At 41.2% G+C, this 19735-nt stretch overlaps 1 protein-coding gene across 1 annotated transcript in view; it reads right to left on the bottom strand.

Annotated features, from left to right (window-relative positions):
* znf827.L (zinc finger protein 827 L homeolog) overlaps positions 1 to 19178 on the bottom strand; it is a 127151-nt gene extending 107973 nt beyond the window's left edge. The window contains exon 1 of the mRNA XM_018231536.2: positions 18316 to 19178. Coding sequence (XP_018087025.1) covers positions 18316 to 18361 — 46 coding nt within the window. The 5' untranslated portion in view covers positions 18362 to 19178. The remainder of the gene's footprint in view (positions 1 to 18315) is intronic.
* Between the last annotated feature and the right edge of the window lie 557 nt (positions 19179 to 19735).

Below are 19735 nucleotides of genomic sequence, written 5' to 3'. Positions count from 1 at the left end.
CCTTAACTTGTGTGTGAGCAAAGTCACTCATATGAGCCAGTGGAATATGCAATTATCTAATAGCATGTACTAACAAAAATATATTTTACATAAAAAGGCTATTATATAAAACAATGTTTTACACATGTTCATGTAATATTCTTATGTAGGGGATAGGGTTGCCTCCTTTTCTCCCCGTGGAATCCAGGCCGGGGGTGTGACTGTGATGTGAGGGGAGGGACTATAATGTAACGTTTGCCGTTTGACCGGTCGCCACATCAATAATAAGATATCGTGCCCGATTTTCCTAATTTGGAAAACCGGCAGGCAATTTTAATCTGGGCAGCCCTTCAAAAAACCGGGCTGTCTGGGGCAGGAGGCAACCCTAGTAGGGGAGCTGTGTACATTTGTCTCTCCTCTGTGTTTTATCAAACAAGGAGGGGGAGGAGCCCCCACCCTCTGTCAGCTGACAGAAAGGAAGTGGGAGAGAGGAAGTGCTGGGATAGAGAAGCAGCAGAGTAAAAGCATGGCACTGAAAGCTCCCAGAGTTTTCTGTGTGGGAAAGTCAGTAGGGAACTCCCAGTGGTAGAAAAGCATTTTCTCTTTAGGGTGCGGAAGGAGAGGGGTCCTTGTCAGGGCTCTGAAGAACAACGGGTGCTCTTCTCAAGAGCACGGAAAGCCAAAGGGAGTCCTTCTCAGGACTCTGAGGCAACTGCCACATAAGTGGGAACTCCCCTCAGCAGCTAGGAGATCATCATCTGCATTATTTGAGTGAAGTTGCTCCTGCCTGCAGGCTGCCTGTATCACTGTAATTTAAAGGTTAAGTGTCCTGCCAATAAATCCATCAACCTTTCCTGTGTGTATTGCGGATGAGAGATGTTCCCAAGGAGGGGTATTACAGCCCAGGTTGTCTGGACCCTGGGTAGTGTATCTGCTCTCCCGTATAGCAGAGGCACAGGACTCCTTTAGCACCACATGCAAGTAAATGCGTGCTAGATCTCGTGCAATAGCAGAAGAGGGCTATACTTATATCTCCAAATGTGCAGGTGCAATATATAAAAAAACAGAAAGGAAAGAAAAAGATGTTGCCATTTTGCAGGGCTGAAAACCTCTGAAGTTGCCCGTCTGCTTTAGGGCTGAGGTACACAAAAACAGGCATTTTTGGGCAGTACAGCCATTTTTCAGGTTGTACAGTTGCATACAAAGGAAGCAAAAAGAATGCCGACTGAGCGCAGCAGAGCCAACACACCAGGCGGGGGGGGGGGTTATTTACTAAACTCTGAATGTATCTGGTCAGACTTTTTTTTTCCTTTTTTTAAAAACTTGAATTTTTCAAAATTTAATATGCGGAAATCCACCACCTCAGACCTGCCGAGGTTGTGTATGTCAGTGGTAGAGGTTCCTATCCTATTGTGAAGTTTCTGTGGTCTGCGGTGGAATTAGCTCGAAAATCCGACTATTTTAGGCTTTTCTGGAAAAAGCCCGAATAAAATCGAGCCATTCATTAAAAAAACATGAAAAATCGTACGATTAAGTTTTTCGCTCTATATAATAAGATAAATTCAGATTTTAGTAAACAAACCTCCAGGTGTCCTCAGCCTAAAGCTGTCCATAGATGCAAAGATCCGATCATTTGAATCCTCGATCGGACTTCCCCATCTCCCAACCTGCCACTAACCATTCCGATCAAATAAAGTAGTAAAAGAACAGATCAGCTGATGTTCTGCCCCTGACAGCAATCGTACAAAAATTATGTCCGACAAAGCTGGTGACAGTTTCCCACTGAAAATTCTATGATCTGCAATACATGCAGAGAAATTATCGGCAGCTGACAGAATTCTTTTAACCTGGCCGATCCACTAAACGACCGATCTCCGTGGGACGAAAAATGTCGGGACTCTCCACATACGGTCCAAAAATCATACGAATCCTCGGATCTTTGCGTCTATGGCCACCCTTAGGGCTGGCAGCTATCACCAAAAGCAGTTCTTTTGTATGCAAAGCAGGACTACAGAGGAAGCAGACCCTGCTGTTGCAGGAGGGCTCAGTAAGGCACTCATTAATGGGCAACTTCAATATAACTGTAGAACTTGGATTTGCTGTGGGGCCCAGTAACATCTAGTTATGCCACTTATGCAAAGCACTTTCCTTGTCTGCACACACAAGGGAGAAAAACTCTTCATAAACTACCCTTGGCCCCATAAAAAGGTTCTACTGATGCTTATGGAGAACAGTTGGTAAATTAGCAGGGCAGCTCCCATTTAAAAAATACAAAAATGGACAAAAAGGATCTTCTGTGAACACAATAATCTATGCTGTCCTGAGTGCAAACTACAGTAAATGGAAGATTAACAGTACTTAGAAACAGTGTCATTTACATTTAATTACACTTCATCTGCACTGTAAACTACTGAAGGTTGTGTGTGATTTACTTTTATAGTTACAGTTCTGCATGTAAAACTGCAAAGTAAATGCATAAATAAAATCTATTAATAACAATCACTGCTGTTAAGACCTTTCCAAAAGTCTTGTTTTTTTTTTCTCTAAGGTTTTTTTAATCAGGTCTTATTCAAAAACACACAGAGAGAAAGAGAAAGCGGAAACCACCCTTTATATTTGCAACATTGTTTATAAAGAAAGCTTCCATACTCCACACAAGGAAACAAAGGTTCCTTCAATCAGACCACTGTTTAGCAAATAAGTGACTGACTGGAGTCACAATGGTTGCACTTGTGTTGACAGTATGAATGTCTCTTGTGATCATATGATAAAGTAAAATGCAAGTGGGATGTAGTGACATAGCTCAATGCACAGGGCTGCATCAGATAATCCTTTGAGTGACAGACAGATTTATGTAATTTTTGTAGTTAATTTATTTTTTTAATGTAAATATTTTTTAGACTGGATAATCTCTGAATAAGGTGAAAACAAGTTCAGGTCTTCATACATAGACATATCTGGTGTTTGTACTGTGGTATAGGGGGTGTCATAGTGGAATGACACAGCCAGCGGGGGGTGACAGAAAACTACACTGAAATATTATTTTATAGTAGGGATGCACCGTATCCAGGATTCGGTTCGGGATTCGGCCAGGATTCGACCTTTTTCAGCAGGATTCAGCTGAATCCTTCTGCCCAGCCAAACCCGAATTTGCATATGCAAATTAGGGGCGAGGAGGGAAATTGTGTGACTTTTTGCCACAAAACAAGGAAGTAGAAATGTTTTCCCCTTCCCACCCCTAATTTGCATATGCAACTTTGGATTCGGTTCGGAAAGGATTCGGGGGTTCGGCCAAATCCAAAATAGTGGATTCGGTGCATCCCTGTTTTATACAAGATATTATATTATAATATGTAATATAGTATTAGTGAGAATCTGAGCAACACACACACTCAACAGAAGGGCTCAACGTAAGGGCTGCAAAAATGAAGGACTGTGTTGTTATATTATTTTAGAACAATATGATTAGGATTGCACCAAATCCGGATTTGGTTTGGGCTTGCATAGAATCCAAGCCTTTTTCAGCAGGATTCAGATTCGGTTGAATCCAAGTGCCTGGCCGAACCGAATTACAACCCCTAAAATCATGTCACTTTTGGTGACTTTTGGTTGTTCAAGTGATGGCACAAAGAATTATTATTGTTGCAGTAACAATGCTAGACAGGGACATGTTCCAAAAGCAATTCTGAGTAATAACATCATCTTCTTGTTAACATGCCATTCTGAGATGATGTAGGAAGAAAAGTTTGTAGTCCTGTTTGATTTGAATGGTGGTAACCTAATAGATACACGAGTGCCAAACAGGGGTTAAGTAAAAACCGAAAAGGTGAAGATAAAATGTCATAAATTGTCAGGAATCTGGGATATAAATAAAAATAAAACGATGATGCAGGTACTTAATTCAGTTCTTACCTTCCTGTATATACATTTTCCCTTTCATAAAAAGCTGAAAGTGGCAATGATGAAACCTTCATGTAAAATACTAGCTAATGCTAAACAAAAACCACTGGTCTTAACGTCACATTTATGCAAACAGACACCCTGAACCACTGATCTACTTATTGTCATGAGCGCCGGTCGGCGCGTCCTCCGGCGGCGACGGCAAGATGGCCTGCGCCCATACAGCACACGTGGGTGCTGCAACGCTGGCGCAGTGATGTCGGCATGATAACGTCGCTATTGGCACCAAGATTCATAATAAAAGAGCGCCCAGGATGCTGAAACCCTGCCCAATTATAGGTTTTATTTCCTGAAAAGTACCTTCGTGTTGTTCTGTGAAGTTTACTGATTTATTCCTGCATCTTGATCCCTGCTTGTTTTGGACTTTGACCCTTCGCTGCCTGCCTTGTGGACTCTTGCCTGTGACCAAACCACGTCTCCTGTTTTACCCTTTGGCTACCTCGACTTGTATTTCTGCCCTGGGCTTCCTCCTTGGTCCGGACTACTCCCTCTGGGAGCCATTAGGCCCCCTGACACTTATGTTGCTACACAATGTGATAAGTATCAATGTAAAGTTGGGGGGGTTATCGTATTAATATTTTTTTTACCCTATTAACATTTTTTATGAATAATATGAAATGTTATCGAAGGAAAGCTACTGAGGCAGATTATTGGCAATGGATTAGCCACGATCGTGCAAGCTATAACACTATATTTATGCTGTAGTATGCTTTACCATACCAGAGTAAACGGCTCTAGAAGCTCTATCTGGTTGTTTAGGATAGCAGCTGTCATATTAGCTTGGTGTGACATCACTTCCTGATTGAGTCTCTCTCTGCTCACTCATAACTCTTTGCTCAGATTACAGCAGGGAGGGGAGGAGGGAGGGAGAAAGAGGAACAAACTGAGCATGCTCTTGCCATGTCTGGAGGTTTAAGCTCAAAACAGGAAGTCCGATACAGAAGCTCATGTATACACAATAGAAGGAAAGAAATGCTGTGTTTCTTTTGACAGAGGACAGCATTAATTTGAGGGTCTACTGGTGTATTTATATAGACCTTTCTGATAAAGCTTACTTTTAACCTTTCCTTCTCCTTTAAGTTGAAAATAGTAAATGTGGGGTGGTTATACACTGCTCTCTGTCTTTTGTTTTATTCCTATCCATCAAATACACTGTAAATGCTGATCACTCAACAAAATCATTGTAGAGATAGTCAGACTAGCACAACTGGCAGTGAAATTCCCAATAAAGTAAATGTCTCCTTTTATCGACTGAGATCAGAAATTAAATTTGGCCTGATCACGTCCTACTCTGTCTTGCCAAAGCTGACGACATTGGCCTGTCAAGTAAAGTCTTCAATTGGAAATGGCTTTCCCCACTCCACTGCAAAACTGCACATATCTCAGGATCAAATCAATGTCTGACAACTGTCAAATAAATAAATGTTACAGCTACATGACAAATTAAAATATTAAAGTTTAGTTCTCCGACTGTAAAACTTTGCTATATATTTGTGTTTGTCTAATGAAAACAAACATATAATTATTTTCATTTTGCTTGGTTTACAGTTTTAAAGTGCCCGTGCCTAGCCAGATATTGGTTGCAGAAACTGCCACTGTAAGGCAATAAAAGTATTGAATTCCTGACTGAAAGGTTATCAGGGTTGATTCTGACATGAAATGAAATACAATCAACTAAAGACTGCATCAGACTGTGAAAGTGATTATGGTAATCCATAATTGTCCTGTCACAAAATTTTCGCCAGCGACTGATTCACCACACTCTGCTCCACTTCTCCAAGCGCAAATTCGTTACCACTACGGTAATTCACTAAAATGTGACGTTGTGTCACAGCAGCCAATGCTGGCGAATTTTTCGCTAGCGTTACATCGGCTTGGCAAGCATTTCATAGCGAAATTTCTCTAGCATTCATTTCTGCCTCGTGAAACATCACTAGCACTCTTACGCATCTTTATTAGTATTGTTGGTACAAGTGCTTGAAGTGGCCACTTTTTCACACATGGCCAATGAGTCATAATAATAATAAATGCAGAAGAGATCCTCTAATGCCCTAACATGAGCCCACCCTTAAGCAAATGTGGCATGCCCCTCAAATTAGTTAAAAAAAATTGTTCACACATAAACTTTAATAGTTTGGACTTTTGAAGGCAATCCCGCTTTATAAAAAGAAAAGTCGTCCACGTTTTTTACAACTTTAATGCGTTTCCGACATACAGGATATGATGTCACTGACATAAGATTGAGGAAGATGTAACTTAGTTTTATTAGTTTGCCTGGCCTGAGGTGGCGACGTAAACTCTGGCGAAAGAGGTAATGTTCAGTAAAATAGGCATCTTAGTGAATTTGTGGAGTAACTAACGACTGTTCACCAGAGTGAAAAGTCGTCTGGAGATAGGGTGCGAACTAAGGCTAGGTTTCTTTCACTAGTGAATTGTCCGCTACGCCTGTTAGTGAATTGGCAAAGTCCCTGCGGATGGGATTTCTGGCGAATTTTCGCTAGCGTTGGCACTTTTAGTGAATCTGCCCCATGGTCTACTTCAGTCTCACTTAAGCTGGCTGATCACAACTCCAAATTCCAAATTTGTTCAAATCCCCTCAGTATAATACAGGTATAAAACTCTGAACTACAAGAAGACTGTCTCCAATAGACTCCATTTTATCCAAATAAGACAAATATTAAAAAATTATTTCCTTTTTCTAAAGTACCTTGTACTTGATCATTATTGGAGGAAAAACAAGCCTGTTGAGTTTATTTAATATTTAAATGATTTTCTAGGTATGAAAATCTAAATTACAGAAAGATCCATTATCTGGAAAACCCCAGGTCCCAAGCATTCTGGATAACAGGTACCATACCAGTACTAGCAAAAGGCATGACCTAGTGGTCTGGAGTATGGGCTAATGCCATTGAGGGTGAGTCTACACAATCAAACATGACCAGAAATGGCTTGCTATAGGCATTCCATTATCAAGAACAACTCCAACTCCCCCTCCTGCTTTGACATTAAATAACATTTGAAGGAAGCATCCTTATAAACTGTACATCACTTGTTTAATTAGGTGCTCAAAAGATCATTTAAATGTGATACAACCCCTATAACATTACAATAGAGGGAATGGGGGAGGTGCTGCACATTAATAAGACTGAGTAATATGGAGATGTGATGATGAAAAAAACAAATCAAATCAACAGAAGAAAATGAAGACGTAACTGTGTTTACAGAGAATATGTATCTTCTGTAGAAGAAATGATTACTACAGTACTGCTTTATTTGTCTATGTATATCTAGAAAAATAAAAGGGATAGGTTTTTTTATACCCGGTCACATATCCTTTTGAGGGATGCCTTGTACCACAGGATATAATTTTAAGTGAATGGGGGCACAGTGGATTTCTCTATTCTGCAGAGTGAGCCTAAACCTGCATATTTCTAAATAAAATCAATAAACGGTATTCCTAGGTTATGCCCTATTATCAAGAATTCAAATTATGCCTTACAGCTCATATAGATGCCATTGTCAAATGTTTGTAGGAAGAAAAAAAGGAAAAACAATGCAATATTGAGAACATTTATTGATCCATTTATCTGCCCAGAAAAGGTGTCTGGAACAGTTAATACAGTATATATTAAAGGCTGCTATGCAATATTCATCTAATACCTAAACCTAAAATATAAAACATTAGCAAATAATATCCAGTGTTATTCAGTTATAGGGGTGGGTCACTTTTAGTATGTTATAGAGGACCTAAATAGAAAGCAGAGTAATAAAAAGTAGCAATAACAATAAAAGTGTAGCCTTACAAAACATTTGGTTTTAGATGGGTCAGTGACCCCCCATTTGAAAGCTAGAAAGAGTTAGAAGAAGAAGGCAAATAGTTCAAAAACTATAAAAATAAATACTGAAGACCAATTGGAATGTTGCTTAGAATTGCCCATTCTATAACATACTAAAAGGTATTTAAGGTAAGCCACCCCTTTAAATTAACTTGGACCATTCCATGTGGTTATAGCTCCCCTATACCTATATGCCTTTGGCCCTGTGTCAGTGGGGAGCAGCATAGGTCAGAGATATGCAGAACTGTGATGTATAACTGGTTTATAACAAATCAAATAACCCTTGTTTTGGAAAAAAAAAGTGCACTCTTTTTACTTATTTTCTACTCCCTTTTCCCTTTTTTCTTCTCTATTGCAGATTACCAGAAATGTTAATATGTACTAATTAATATGTAATATGTCTTCTTGTGATATCCATTTTGTATTATTAGAAATGTGAATAGAAGCTATTGAAAAGGCCAAGATATGCACTTGCACAAAATACATTACTGACAAAACATAGGGCAAGGGAATGTGTGTTTATCAATCTTATGTTTGAAGCAATTTTGCCCAGGTCAATCATGGTGATCATTATAGTTTAATCAGCACTGGAGTGTTCCCACAATCCCCTTTTATTTTTAGATGTTAATATCTCAGTGATTTATAATTCACTCAGATAAATAGCAGAGGTTTTTAAAGAGGGTCACTATTTACAATAGACCAAAGTCTCAGCACACTGGCATGCACACAATGTGATGCAGTTACAAAGTTAGAGACCCTCCTAAAGTTTATACTCCTTACTCACCCCTTGGCTTTTGGCTTCCAACACCACTGAACTAGCTGCACCTCTTTCTGTGAAAAAAGTATCAATTTCTGGACTGTGGTCACAATTCCAAATAACTCTATTACAGGGCACCTCTACCAAACCTCTATGTATATTTCTTAACTAACCTATTATCTTTGCCCCTTTTCCTCACTGTAGACTTTACTGCAATTCCATCCTGATATTTCTTAATTTCCCTTTCTGCTACTGTATACTGTTCTTTATCTTTAGCTCTTATCTTTAGTTCAACCTTATATTTGGCATCCTCCCAAGTTTATTGACACCCACACATTATTCCCATTATTAAAAAGCATAATTATCCTTCTATGTTCACTATACCACAATACCATTCTGCTCAATTACAATTCTACATACATTGCTGCATTTGACTGTTTAAGACAGAGGTCACAGGTAGGGATGGGCGATTTTTTTGCAGAGTTTCACAGCGGAAATGACACCCATAGACTCTAACCGGAGAAAAAATTGTTGTCAAAAAAAATGTTGCCGTCTGTAGACGTAATGCATTTCGCTGAATTTTCGCCGACGTTGAATTTTTGGCAAATCGAAACGGGTCAAATCCACAGGTACTTCTTTCTATGTCATATCAATTTCATTGTGCCTTGTGATCAACTGGGGCTAGCACATAGTGCATAGGGCTCCACATAGAAAAACTTGACAGCATGGCATTAGATCTTCCACTCCTATCTAGGCTATCTTTGCATATACACCTTCTAAATATCTCTTACATATTGTGGTTCTGTTTATTTAATCAAACAGGCCCTTTGCATTTCGAATGTTGTGATCTTAGTGGTCGAAATAGGATAATGGATAGCAGAAGAATGTGAATGTGAGCTCAGTGTCTCCATACTTGCTCCTGTATGCCAAATGTGGCAAATTCCAACAGCGATAACCAATTGGAGGGACGTTGGCTAGATGTAGCCCTCACATTTTCTTATGGCCACCTGCCTGCCTGTGGATTTCATAGACAACTATGTATTGCACTATTTTTAATATATTTAGGCTGATACAATGTATTATGCCAACTGATTGTCACACTACATTAATAGAGCTGGACAGCACTGATACACAATATGATACATAATGTTTCAAAGCAATAAAGGCATATATTATGACTTGGTTTTTACCAAGATTACCATCATCTTAAACAGAAACTTATTTAACCGCAGTCCTTCTTTTCCTTCTTCGGATATCCAGTATCAGTGGCAACTATTTGCCCTGTGTTTTACCTGTGTCCCTATTTTCTGTTACTATGTTAAAGTACATTGATTCTGTATGCAGTAAACTTACCCAAATTATGCCGTTGTCAAAAGTACTTAAAGGCCACCTGTTGAGCAAAAATATTATCCCTAACCAAAGGTGCGGGCTAATAGAGCCCACACTCCAGTTGGGGTTAACAGTATTTTTTTTTTAATTGCCCCCGCCCCTCCAGTGCTAGGCCACCCGCACCGGAAGGGAGCCACCCAGTACCAGTGGCCATGTTGGCGAACACGCATGGGCATAATGATCGAATTCCGTGACTTGCTCATTACACGCATGCGTATGACGTCAGAAGTACATTATACACACACGCATGCGCTAAGAGCAAATGTCCTAAAAAAAACGACTGTTACCCCCAACTGGATTATGCGCTCTATTAGCCCACACCTTTGGTTGGGGATAATATTTTTGCCCAGGTGCCCTTTAAAAATGCATAATTATTTATTATGTGATCCAAGCTACCACTGCTAGTATAAAGCTAGCTAGATAAGTCAATGGGAAACTCCAACTAGTGCTCTGGGTGAAACTGCTGGTACAGTACCACTAAATGGAAAACACATTTGTACAGCATATATCTGCAGCAACTATAAACAGACAATAAAACACCCTACAGTAACATATATAAAAATAATGGAGGTTCATGAACAATGATAGGATGACTAACCACATGAAAGGGATATAGACAACTTTTAGCTAACAGTGGAATGGTTTATGGAGAGTAACAGAATAAAAACAATTCTATTATGCAACAATAACAAGTGTATATATTTTAAAATATCAATATCAACACAAATGAACTAAATATTATTCATTGTATTTTGTTATTCATTGTGTTGCATTATACAATAAGGGACGGATTTATCAAAATGTAAGTTAAGAGCTCACCACAAAAAACACTCAATTACGTTCTATTCATTCCGATGGCATTCTGATGACGTTAGCATTCACCATTTGATAAATACAATTCTAAATGAATAAAATATGGGCGAGTTTTTCAGTGGTAAACTCTAATCTCACATTTTGATGAATCTGACCCTAAATGAGATTAACTAAGAAAAATCAAAACACTCAGGGGCAAATGCACTTCCAAGGGGAACTGTGGAAGAAACTCATTTGGCCATTCAGGAAGAAATTATGTATGAAAACTGAAAAAAAATCAGTATGAAGACGGAAAAAATTTGAAATGTGGACACTATGGGGGAGAGCAGAACAACACATCATCCATTAGTGCAAGACTATAGCTCTAGAAATTTGAACCCATCCTTCAGATTTTAGAACGTGGGTTGAAGGGAACCTACAACTCCTCACAGGGTCTACCAGAGATATTTGATGCATAGGGGGGAGGGGTGATATTGAAGGCAGTGGGAAGTGTGTGACTGTCAGCTTCAGACTAGTGACATTCCGGCGGAGATGGAACAGAAATCAAAGGTCTGAGCACTTTGAATGAGGAGTATAAAAGAAATAGCAGCTCTGGTTAAGGAAGCTTCACCGAGAGGGCATGCAAGGACACACAAATGCCAGACAGTCCTTGTTTTTCTTGAGTGTAAACACAAACATATACATATTACATACAGAGAATAGGCAGCATTCATTCTCATCTTAAATTAATAAAGGGGGGAACTCATTAAGTAGAGCTAATACACAAACCTGTTAAAATATGGTCTACAGAAAATGAAATAATTGTCCTACAGAGCAGTTGACCAGTGGCACAATACTTTTGTGGGTTGTTGCCCAATTATCCACTGCTTGATGAAGCCAATTATCCATTATATTAAACATTCGGGTGCCAATGAGATCATGGGCAGGCCAGCTACCATAAAAAGTTGCACAAGTAACCAATTCTAAAACAAAAGGATCTGCCCTTGCAAAAAAACGGCGAAAGCGTGTGCCCAATCAACAATCGCCCCTGGTGTGGGGGACAAAGTGCATGATATGGACTTTTCTTAGAAACTTATTAACTGAAGTATTATATTTTAAGGGCAGAGACACACGCTCTGATTCTGGGAGATTAGTTGCCCAGCGACAAATCTCCTCTTCTTTGGGGTGACTAATCTCCCTGAACTGCCTCCCGCTGGCTAGAATGTAAATTCTTACGCTAAATGTTTAGAGAGTCTGGGATCCTGAGTTGCCCCTGTGAAACAAGTGAAGCTAAAAATCTGTATGTTAAAATGAAATCTTCAAAAACTACATGCATGTATTTTGGGACTGTCCGCACATCCAGAGATTCTGGGCAGAGGTATTGGCGTATGGTGCACTTAAGTTCGGACTCCCTAATATACGCTCTCCTGAACTCTGTCTGTTGGGAGTTACTGAAGGACTCTCATTGACCTCTTATGAAAGGGTGAGTCTAATGCAACTGCTCCACTTTGCCAAGAAAGCCATTCTGATGTCATGGAAAGCAACAGCACCTCCAACACTAGGCTTCTGGAAGAAGCTTATCAATGATGTTCTTCCCAGTCAAAAACTTACCTACCTGTCCAGAGGGTGCCCAGATAAATTTGGAAAAATTTGGGGTGGCTGGCTGGAGAGAAGTATGGATGCTTAAGTACTAATTCCCTTGCAGAGCTTGAAAAACGGGGGACCTAGGCACATGCGGCAAGCTTATCACTGGAAGCACACGCTTGTGGCCTTGAACCCCTCTTTAATGTACTCCGGCGGACTGGAAAACTGGTCGTCACTGCTATGGACTTTGAACATTCCCCTAAAGGGGAGCCCACCCCCCCTTCTTTTTCTACTCTCTTTCTCACCTCTTTCCTTATCTTTCCTTCTATTTTATTTTTGTTGTAAATCTCAATAAAGAAAATCTTTCAAAAAAAAAAAAATGAAATCTTCAAAAATTGGCCAAAAATAAAATCGAAAATCTTATTTCCTGTGTAGTAATTGAAAACAATTTGAAAAAGTTTTTGGAAGAAGACTTACACCTTTAATGTTCCTATTTGCTTATGGGGCATTATTTGTAATATAAAGATAGTGGGTTGCAAGCATTAATAAATAAAAAAGGATTACATAGCTAGAGAGTCTTGTGTGGCTTCATCCTTAATCCTTGGAACGGAAATCAGTTCAGGATCTATGACCTCAGGAATGTCCTATGGTACTGCCTAATTTAAATGATACTGCCTTCAATGCTCATCATATCAAGCAGTGGAATATACAATTTCTTTCATGTATATTATCCATGTCCAATACCCTAAACATTTAGTTAAAATATTTACTATTTATATTATTCCTCATGTATTCTTATTTACTAATAAACATTTTGTCTTTAAATGTAAGTGCACAAGCAGCACCACACACATTTTTTTTTGGAACTCTTATTGACAATAGGCAATGTTTCCTAACTGTCATGAATTGAAATTATCTCTTCAAGTTGAGAAACAAGTGCATCTTTGCCTGATTCAGCCACCCGCAAGGTGTCCTCAGGTAAATGACTATGTAGTGTTTCTCGATTGGGACAGAATGAATGCCACTGTGACCGAGCTTGGCCCAGATAATCGCATGGTTTAAAAAATCTACAACATTCCAGAATAAAGCAAGGAAAACAGGAGGAAGGTGCAGCCTCTGTCAGTTCTAGACCTCCCACACACATACCAAGGGAAGGCATTGGCAGACAGACAAACTTTAAAGGAGAACTAAAGCTTAACTAAAGAAGTGGGCTAGAAATGTTGTACACACACATCCCCATCTTCTTTTCTGCTGATTCACTGAACATGCTTTGTGCTGCTGCACATTACTGAACTTAGGGACCAACGCACAAGTTACTGAATACATTTATAATATAAATGTCACAATATAAGGGTGATTAATAATTTATACAGATAATTACTTCAAAGCAACACAGAAACCACTGCAACTAGCATCTGAATTTAATAATCAGGCCTGTAACATCAGCTTATTTTACAGGCCAACCTCATTTTCTGCTTGATAATGTGCGACAACCTCTAAGCTTAGCTTCTCAACAGCTGCTCAGAGCCCACTGAGCATATGATTGCAGCAGACACTTTCCAAGATGGTGACTCCCTGTGACAAGTTTGAAGTCCTGGATCATTGCTTTTTTTGACAAGTTGAAACCTTAGGCTGGTGCAATAAGTTCAGTATATAAAATATGGAGTTTTGTAGCCATATTCATTTTTAGGGTTTAGTTTTTCTTTAAGTGGTCCTCCATTTTTTTGCATAATGGCAGAAAATGTAATTCTAAGCAACTTTCCAAAATACATACTATACATTAAAAATACTCCATGATTTTAAAGTTACTTGTAAATGTAATCGCAGGTGAAAATAATGTATGTTTATCCTTTTATATTCTCGGGGTCTGACTCTTCGGGTCTGTTATTGCACTCCTGTCTTTCAGGGAGTGCAGAGAAAGAAAACAATCAGGCAGGATACTGGTTTCAATAACAATTACATTTACAAATAACCTCATTCAAACCATTAAAAACTTTTAATTAATGCCTATTGGAAAGTTGCTTAGAATTACATTGTTTTACATTATACAAGAATAGTTTTTGGCAGATGACGGTCTATCCCAATTGGGGACAGGTACAACCACCAGGTTCCTACTCTTAAAGGGGTTCCTGTAGAGTAGCAGTTAAATGTAGTAAGAAAGCAGGGTAACACAACTGTTCCCCACGGAGTCTTTGCTGCTAGGAAGCATAGGTGGGGTTGAAAACATCAGATATAAAATGTTATGAAAAAATCTGACCATACACACAGCAGCTGTTGCTACCGCTTTCCAAAAGAAGGGAGTTTACTTACATTTCCACTGAATATTATAGTGTGTCTACTGTGGACCAATACAGAGAAGGTGCCTGGATGGGTATTCCTATTTACACCTCCCTAAAGGCAGCTTTAATTCAGTCCCATTAGACTAAAAGTTTGTCAGTGTCATCCCTTGATGAGGATCTTTAGTTTGTCTTTCTGGGTCAGCAAGGAAAACTCAGTCTGGCACATACAGTAACAGTTAATAGAGTCAACAACCCAGTAATGGCCAATATATTAATGGTCATTCAACAGATATATTGCTCTGATCCTCTCTGAGTTATGTATGAAGTGGTGCTAGTGTAAACTTAGTGCTATGCCAATAGACGGAATGGCATTTTTACAGACTGACACTTACATTACTTTAGCAGCACTTGATAAATTACCTAGTAAGCCCCTTCTGAATGTAACCAGATTCTTGGGAAATTCCAAAGGCTGATATAACAATCAAGTCAAACAGCAACTGTTAAGCAAAATCTGAGCAGATAATTGTACAAAAGGAAACTGAAGCTGCCGGTGGAGACGGGACAGCCATGCGAGAATAAGAAGTTACACTTCTTCACGTGTCTGGTAGGACAGGCAGCAAAGCTCAGGAAGCACGGCACAGGGCCGCAGGCAGTGACTGAGCTAAAATGGAGAATGACTCAGAGCTCGAGGGGAGTAGCTGAGGTCAGGGTCAAGGTCACATGCCTCTGCCACTTAAAAATACATCTACTGTTCAGCAGAGGTCGCCTTCTCCAGATCCGCTCCATCCTGACATATTTCTGTCTTCAAAGCAAAAACAAAAATAGTCAAGCATTTCCACTGTAATTAACCTTGTCACTGCCTGGTGCAGCATGGGGCAAGTCAGGAGCTTGCAATGCACATTAATTTTCATAGAAACTAAGACACAGGCTAATAATCATAATGTCACTCGCATTTTCATGTTTGAAATCCCTCTTCCCGGATTCCTCAATGCAAAGTCTCATACAGAGTTGAGCAGGGGCCTACAGTTTTGTTAAAACCACCTCAGTGCCTATTTATTTTACCAGGGCAGTTGTATGGGGGGGGGATGCTGGGAGTTGTAGTTCATAAGAGGCAATTTGGATTGACAACAGCTATGCAAAAGGCAGAAAGGGAGAGAACAAATGCAAAACGAATCCAGGATTCTGTACGACATCCCTCGGCTGCTTTATTAAAAGGAAATCACTGCACTTTAATGAATACACTTGAGCAAAGCTTCATGTCTGATCCTCTAGTGGACAGAGAGGTAAAAGCTCCATGGGGCAAATACAAAGCAGATGCACTGTACTGACCCTCGCACACAGACAAGAACATGATAGCAGCCATGTGAACTACAATATATATATATTTATATATTTAAACCTACACAAATCTCCTGTCTCCTCTATTCAGCCTGGGACTCTGAGGCACAACAATAGCAGCACCTGCAACCATTACATCCCTCGCCCCTTGTCTTTCTACTGTGCCAGCGACATGCATACATATATTTATGTTATGGATATCGATCGTAATCCGTCTGCAGAGAGCAAATGGCTGCAAATGGGAAGGAGCAGTCTGACCCCTCCCTCCCTTCCCCCCAACCTTGTGAACTTCAGGTGACCGAGCGTGGCTTATATTCACAGGCAGGGAAAGCACACATACGGGCAACCTCAGATGAACTGGGGTGGGGGGATTTCACCACATTCACATATACTGCAATACAGCACAATTTAACCTGCTACATCCCTTGTTATATGATTACAGATGCTTAGGTATGTGGCCCATACAGTGGGTGGTATATCAAATGATAAGACAAAGAAAACACAGTGCTGAACACCAAGTGTTAGAACACTTCCCCCTAGGTACTAACTGAATGGCACGTGCAATCTGTGACCCTCCAGATGCTGAACAACTACAAATCCCACTGTTATTTTCCTGTAAGAGGATGATGGAATTGTATTTTGACAACAGCGGAGGGACTGAAGGTTGGGCATCTCAAGGCCAATGTGACAACCCAGTGCCACCTGTGTTGTAGCATAGAAAGGTGCCCATATAAAGCATGACAATGTTACTGCAAATCAGACTGAAAAGAAGCTTACATACATACAAACATATGGTTAAATCCAGAGATGTTCAACTGGTGTTCAGTAACTTCCTCCAGCATCTCCAATAGGTAGGGTTGCCACCTTTTCCGGAAAAAAACACCGGCCTTCCAATATATTTATATTTTTTCCCCTATTAAAAACATTGGGATCAACCATCATTTTTACCGGCCAGGCCACGTGGCAACTTTACCAATAGGGGAGTTTTAATTGAATAAGTGCTGGAGGGCTGCACATTAAATGTCCCCTTTAATAAAAAAAGTGTCACAGACAAATTTTATTCTTGTTAGAGAGAGAATAGTAACATAGTAATTAACATAGTAAGTTAGGTTGAAAAAAGACACACTTCCATCAAGTTCAACCTTTTTACTTTTTTTTAACCTGCCTAACTGCCAGTTGATCCAGAGGAAGGCAAAATCCCCATCTGAAGCCTCTCCAATTTGCCTCAGAGGGGGGAAAATTCCTTCCTCACTCCAAAATGGCAATCAGACTAGTCCCTGGATCAACTTGTACTATGAGCTATCTAAATAATTACAATACGGCCACCCAGCTATTGTTCGACTGCTCCCAACCGACCCCAGTAGCCTGTGCTAATAGCTGTTGCCCTAAAAAGCTGAAGCAGCACTGGCAGGACTTCCCTGACGTACAGTTACCCAGTCGGCATGTGCCCTGAGCGACAGCTAGTCCAGCCAGCTCACACTCCAAATTCAGGTTGCCCGGCAGATGCATGCCCTCCCAGTGACCCTTTAAGCTTCAGAAATTACAGTGACATGAACTGCCATGATTCTCTAGGCACACAATGGACAAGTTGCAGAGCACCTATAGGAATGTGTGCCAGAGTACAAGGCTACCCTGCAGCATGCATGTTTTATACGCAGAGGGGAAGTATGGCCACCTTAGGAAGTGGAAGGAGAAAAGTAAAGGAAAGTTAACGGTGGAGCAGAGAGAGTTGTGTCAGTGAGAGGAAGAGACATGTACAGGGAAAGTATGGCACTGCCACTGATCTCATGTGACCCTGCCTGCCGCCTGCACCCCCCTCTCCGCCTTGTTGCTTCTCCCCAGGAAGCAGTTTTTAGAGGAGATTCCTATACACAGACACCCCTTTTTCCGTTTCCCTCTTGTCTCCTCCGCTCAGCCCACTCTCCTCCTCATCCTCCCTCCCCCTTTTTTTTTTTCGCTACATCTGCTGCTGCCTCTCCTCCCGGGGCCGACACAGGCTCAGCAGCCGCAACCTTTACCCGGGGACAGAGCCCTATTGATTCCGGGAGCAGCAGCTGCACGAGCCCAGGACTGACCCAACAATAAGCGGGGGGTGTAGGATCGAGGGCAAGGTGGTGGGGCTGAGCGGGCACGGACGTGGGTGGAGGGGAACTCTCTAATACAACAATCCCTACTACACTCGGTTTTGAATAAATGATCATATAAAAAAAAAACTAGAAGCACTGGGGCTGATCATCACCAACATGGCTGCCTGGCCGAGACCTAAATAGCAGGACTAACTCAGGCTGTGCCTTTGTCAGTTTCACCTCTGTAACCCTAAAGTCATGCAGCAAACACGCCGAGCCCCGGCACCCGAGGAAACGAGCCCACCCAGACTCCCTCCTCCCAGGCTGGCACTTACGTGAACAAGGCAGGCGTTTAGGCTGCTCCTGCTTCCTCCTGGGCATTTTCTCCCCTTTTGGACTGAGATGTAGAAGAAGATCAGGGATTGTTTCTCTTCTCTCCCAAGTCGATCACATTCTCCTCTCCGCTGATGGAGGCAGTGGCCAAGGAGAAGGGGGGAATAGCCCCGGGGTCGGTGCAGAGGAGCTGTGGCTGGAGTCAGGGAGCTTGCTCGGTGCACCTGGCTTGTCCTCCCTTTCACCTCCCTCCCCCAGTCGCAATAAATATTCTTCAATGGGGAATGGATGTGATGTATATGTGTGTTGTGCATGGAAAGGGCTACAGCATGAGGATGAGCGGTGTCTGTCGCTGCCGTGTCTATGGCTGCTCCCTGTGTGTCTCCGAGCCCCTAACACTAATGCAAGGATCAAAGGGCAGCAGTGGTGGCGGTAGAGCTCACACACACTCACATACACACTCACATACACACACACATACACATATGGAGGGGCAGCCTCCCAGTCTCAGACATAGAGCAGACAAGCTCACAGCCAAGGCTGGGTCACAGTGCAGAGCTGCCCTAGGCTCTCCCTCCTCCCCTTGCACTTTGCACACCCTGCTCCCCTTCAGCTCATGCAGGGAGGAGGTAGAGAGATGTGCAGGGACTGCAGTCAAGGCTCTTTTCAGGTTCTGCCACTCACACAGCACTGAGCTTCCACTAAATACAAACTTTGCTTTACTTATTGCCATTCCATCATTATTTCATTAACCATAGTCATCTGCTTGCAGAATTATTTCTGTTTTTTTTTTTAGACCTGTAATTCAGCTTGTCCAGCCTATGACCTCTATCTTTAGCACCCACCCAGATTATGGCTTGCCGAGAATCCTAGTTCAACAACAGGTGAGGGTGACATGCCGCCAAGTTTCCAGTCCCTTCAAAAAGCAACAGTCCAATAGCAGACAATATGCAATTGAATACACCAAAGTGTCACACTATATTATTGGAATGGAATGCAGTAAAGTGAGACTGGCTCTAAGTGAAGGAAGACCCACAAAATAATAAAGTGCAGTGAATATGCAATTGTGTTAACAGCATAGGGAGTAATATGAGCCCTCTGCAAGTAGGGTTGTCGCCTTTTCTGGAAAAAATACCGGCCTTCCTATATATTAATCTTTTTTCCCCTATTAATAACATTGGGATCAACCATCATTTTTACCCGCCAGGCCGGTAAAATACCATCCAGGTGGGAACCCTATTGGCAAGTGAAGAGAGACAGGGACTCACAATAATGAAGTTCAGTGAATATTTGATTAGGTTGGCACCCACCCTGTAGAGACTGGCAGACAGGAAGTGGGAGTAAGTACTGTGACTGTGTAAATACCAAGATGGGAGGGCTGGTGCCTCTGAGTAAGCTCTACTGTGTGAGTAGCAGAACGTG

Source organism: Xenopus laevis, chromosome 1L (assembly GCF_017654675.1).
Source record: "Xenopus laevis strain J_2021 chromosome 1L, Xenopus_laevis_v10.1, whole genome shotgun sequence".
NCBI classification, from domain to species: Eukaryota; Metazoa; Chordata; class Amphibia; order Anura; family Pipidae; genus Xenopus; species Xenopus laevis.
This window is presented reverse-complemented; position numbering and strand designations above follow the sequence as displayed.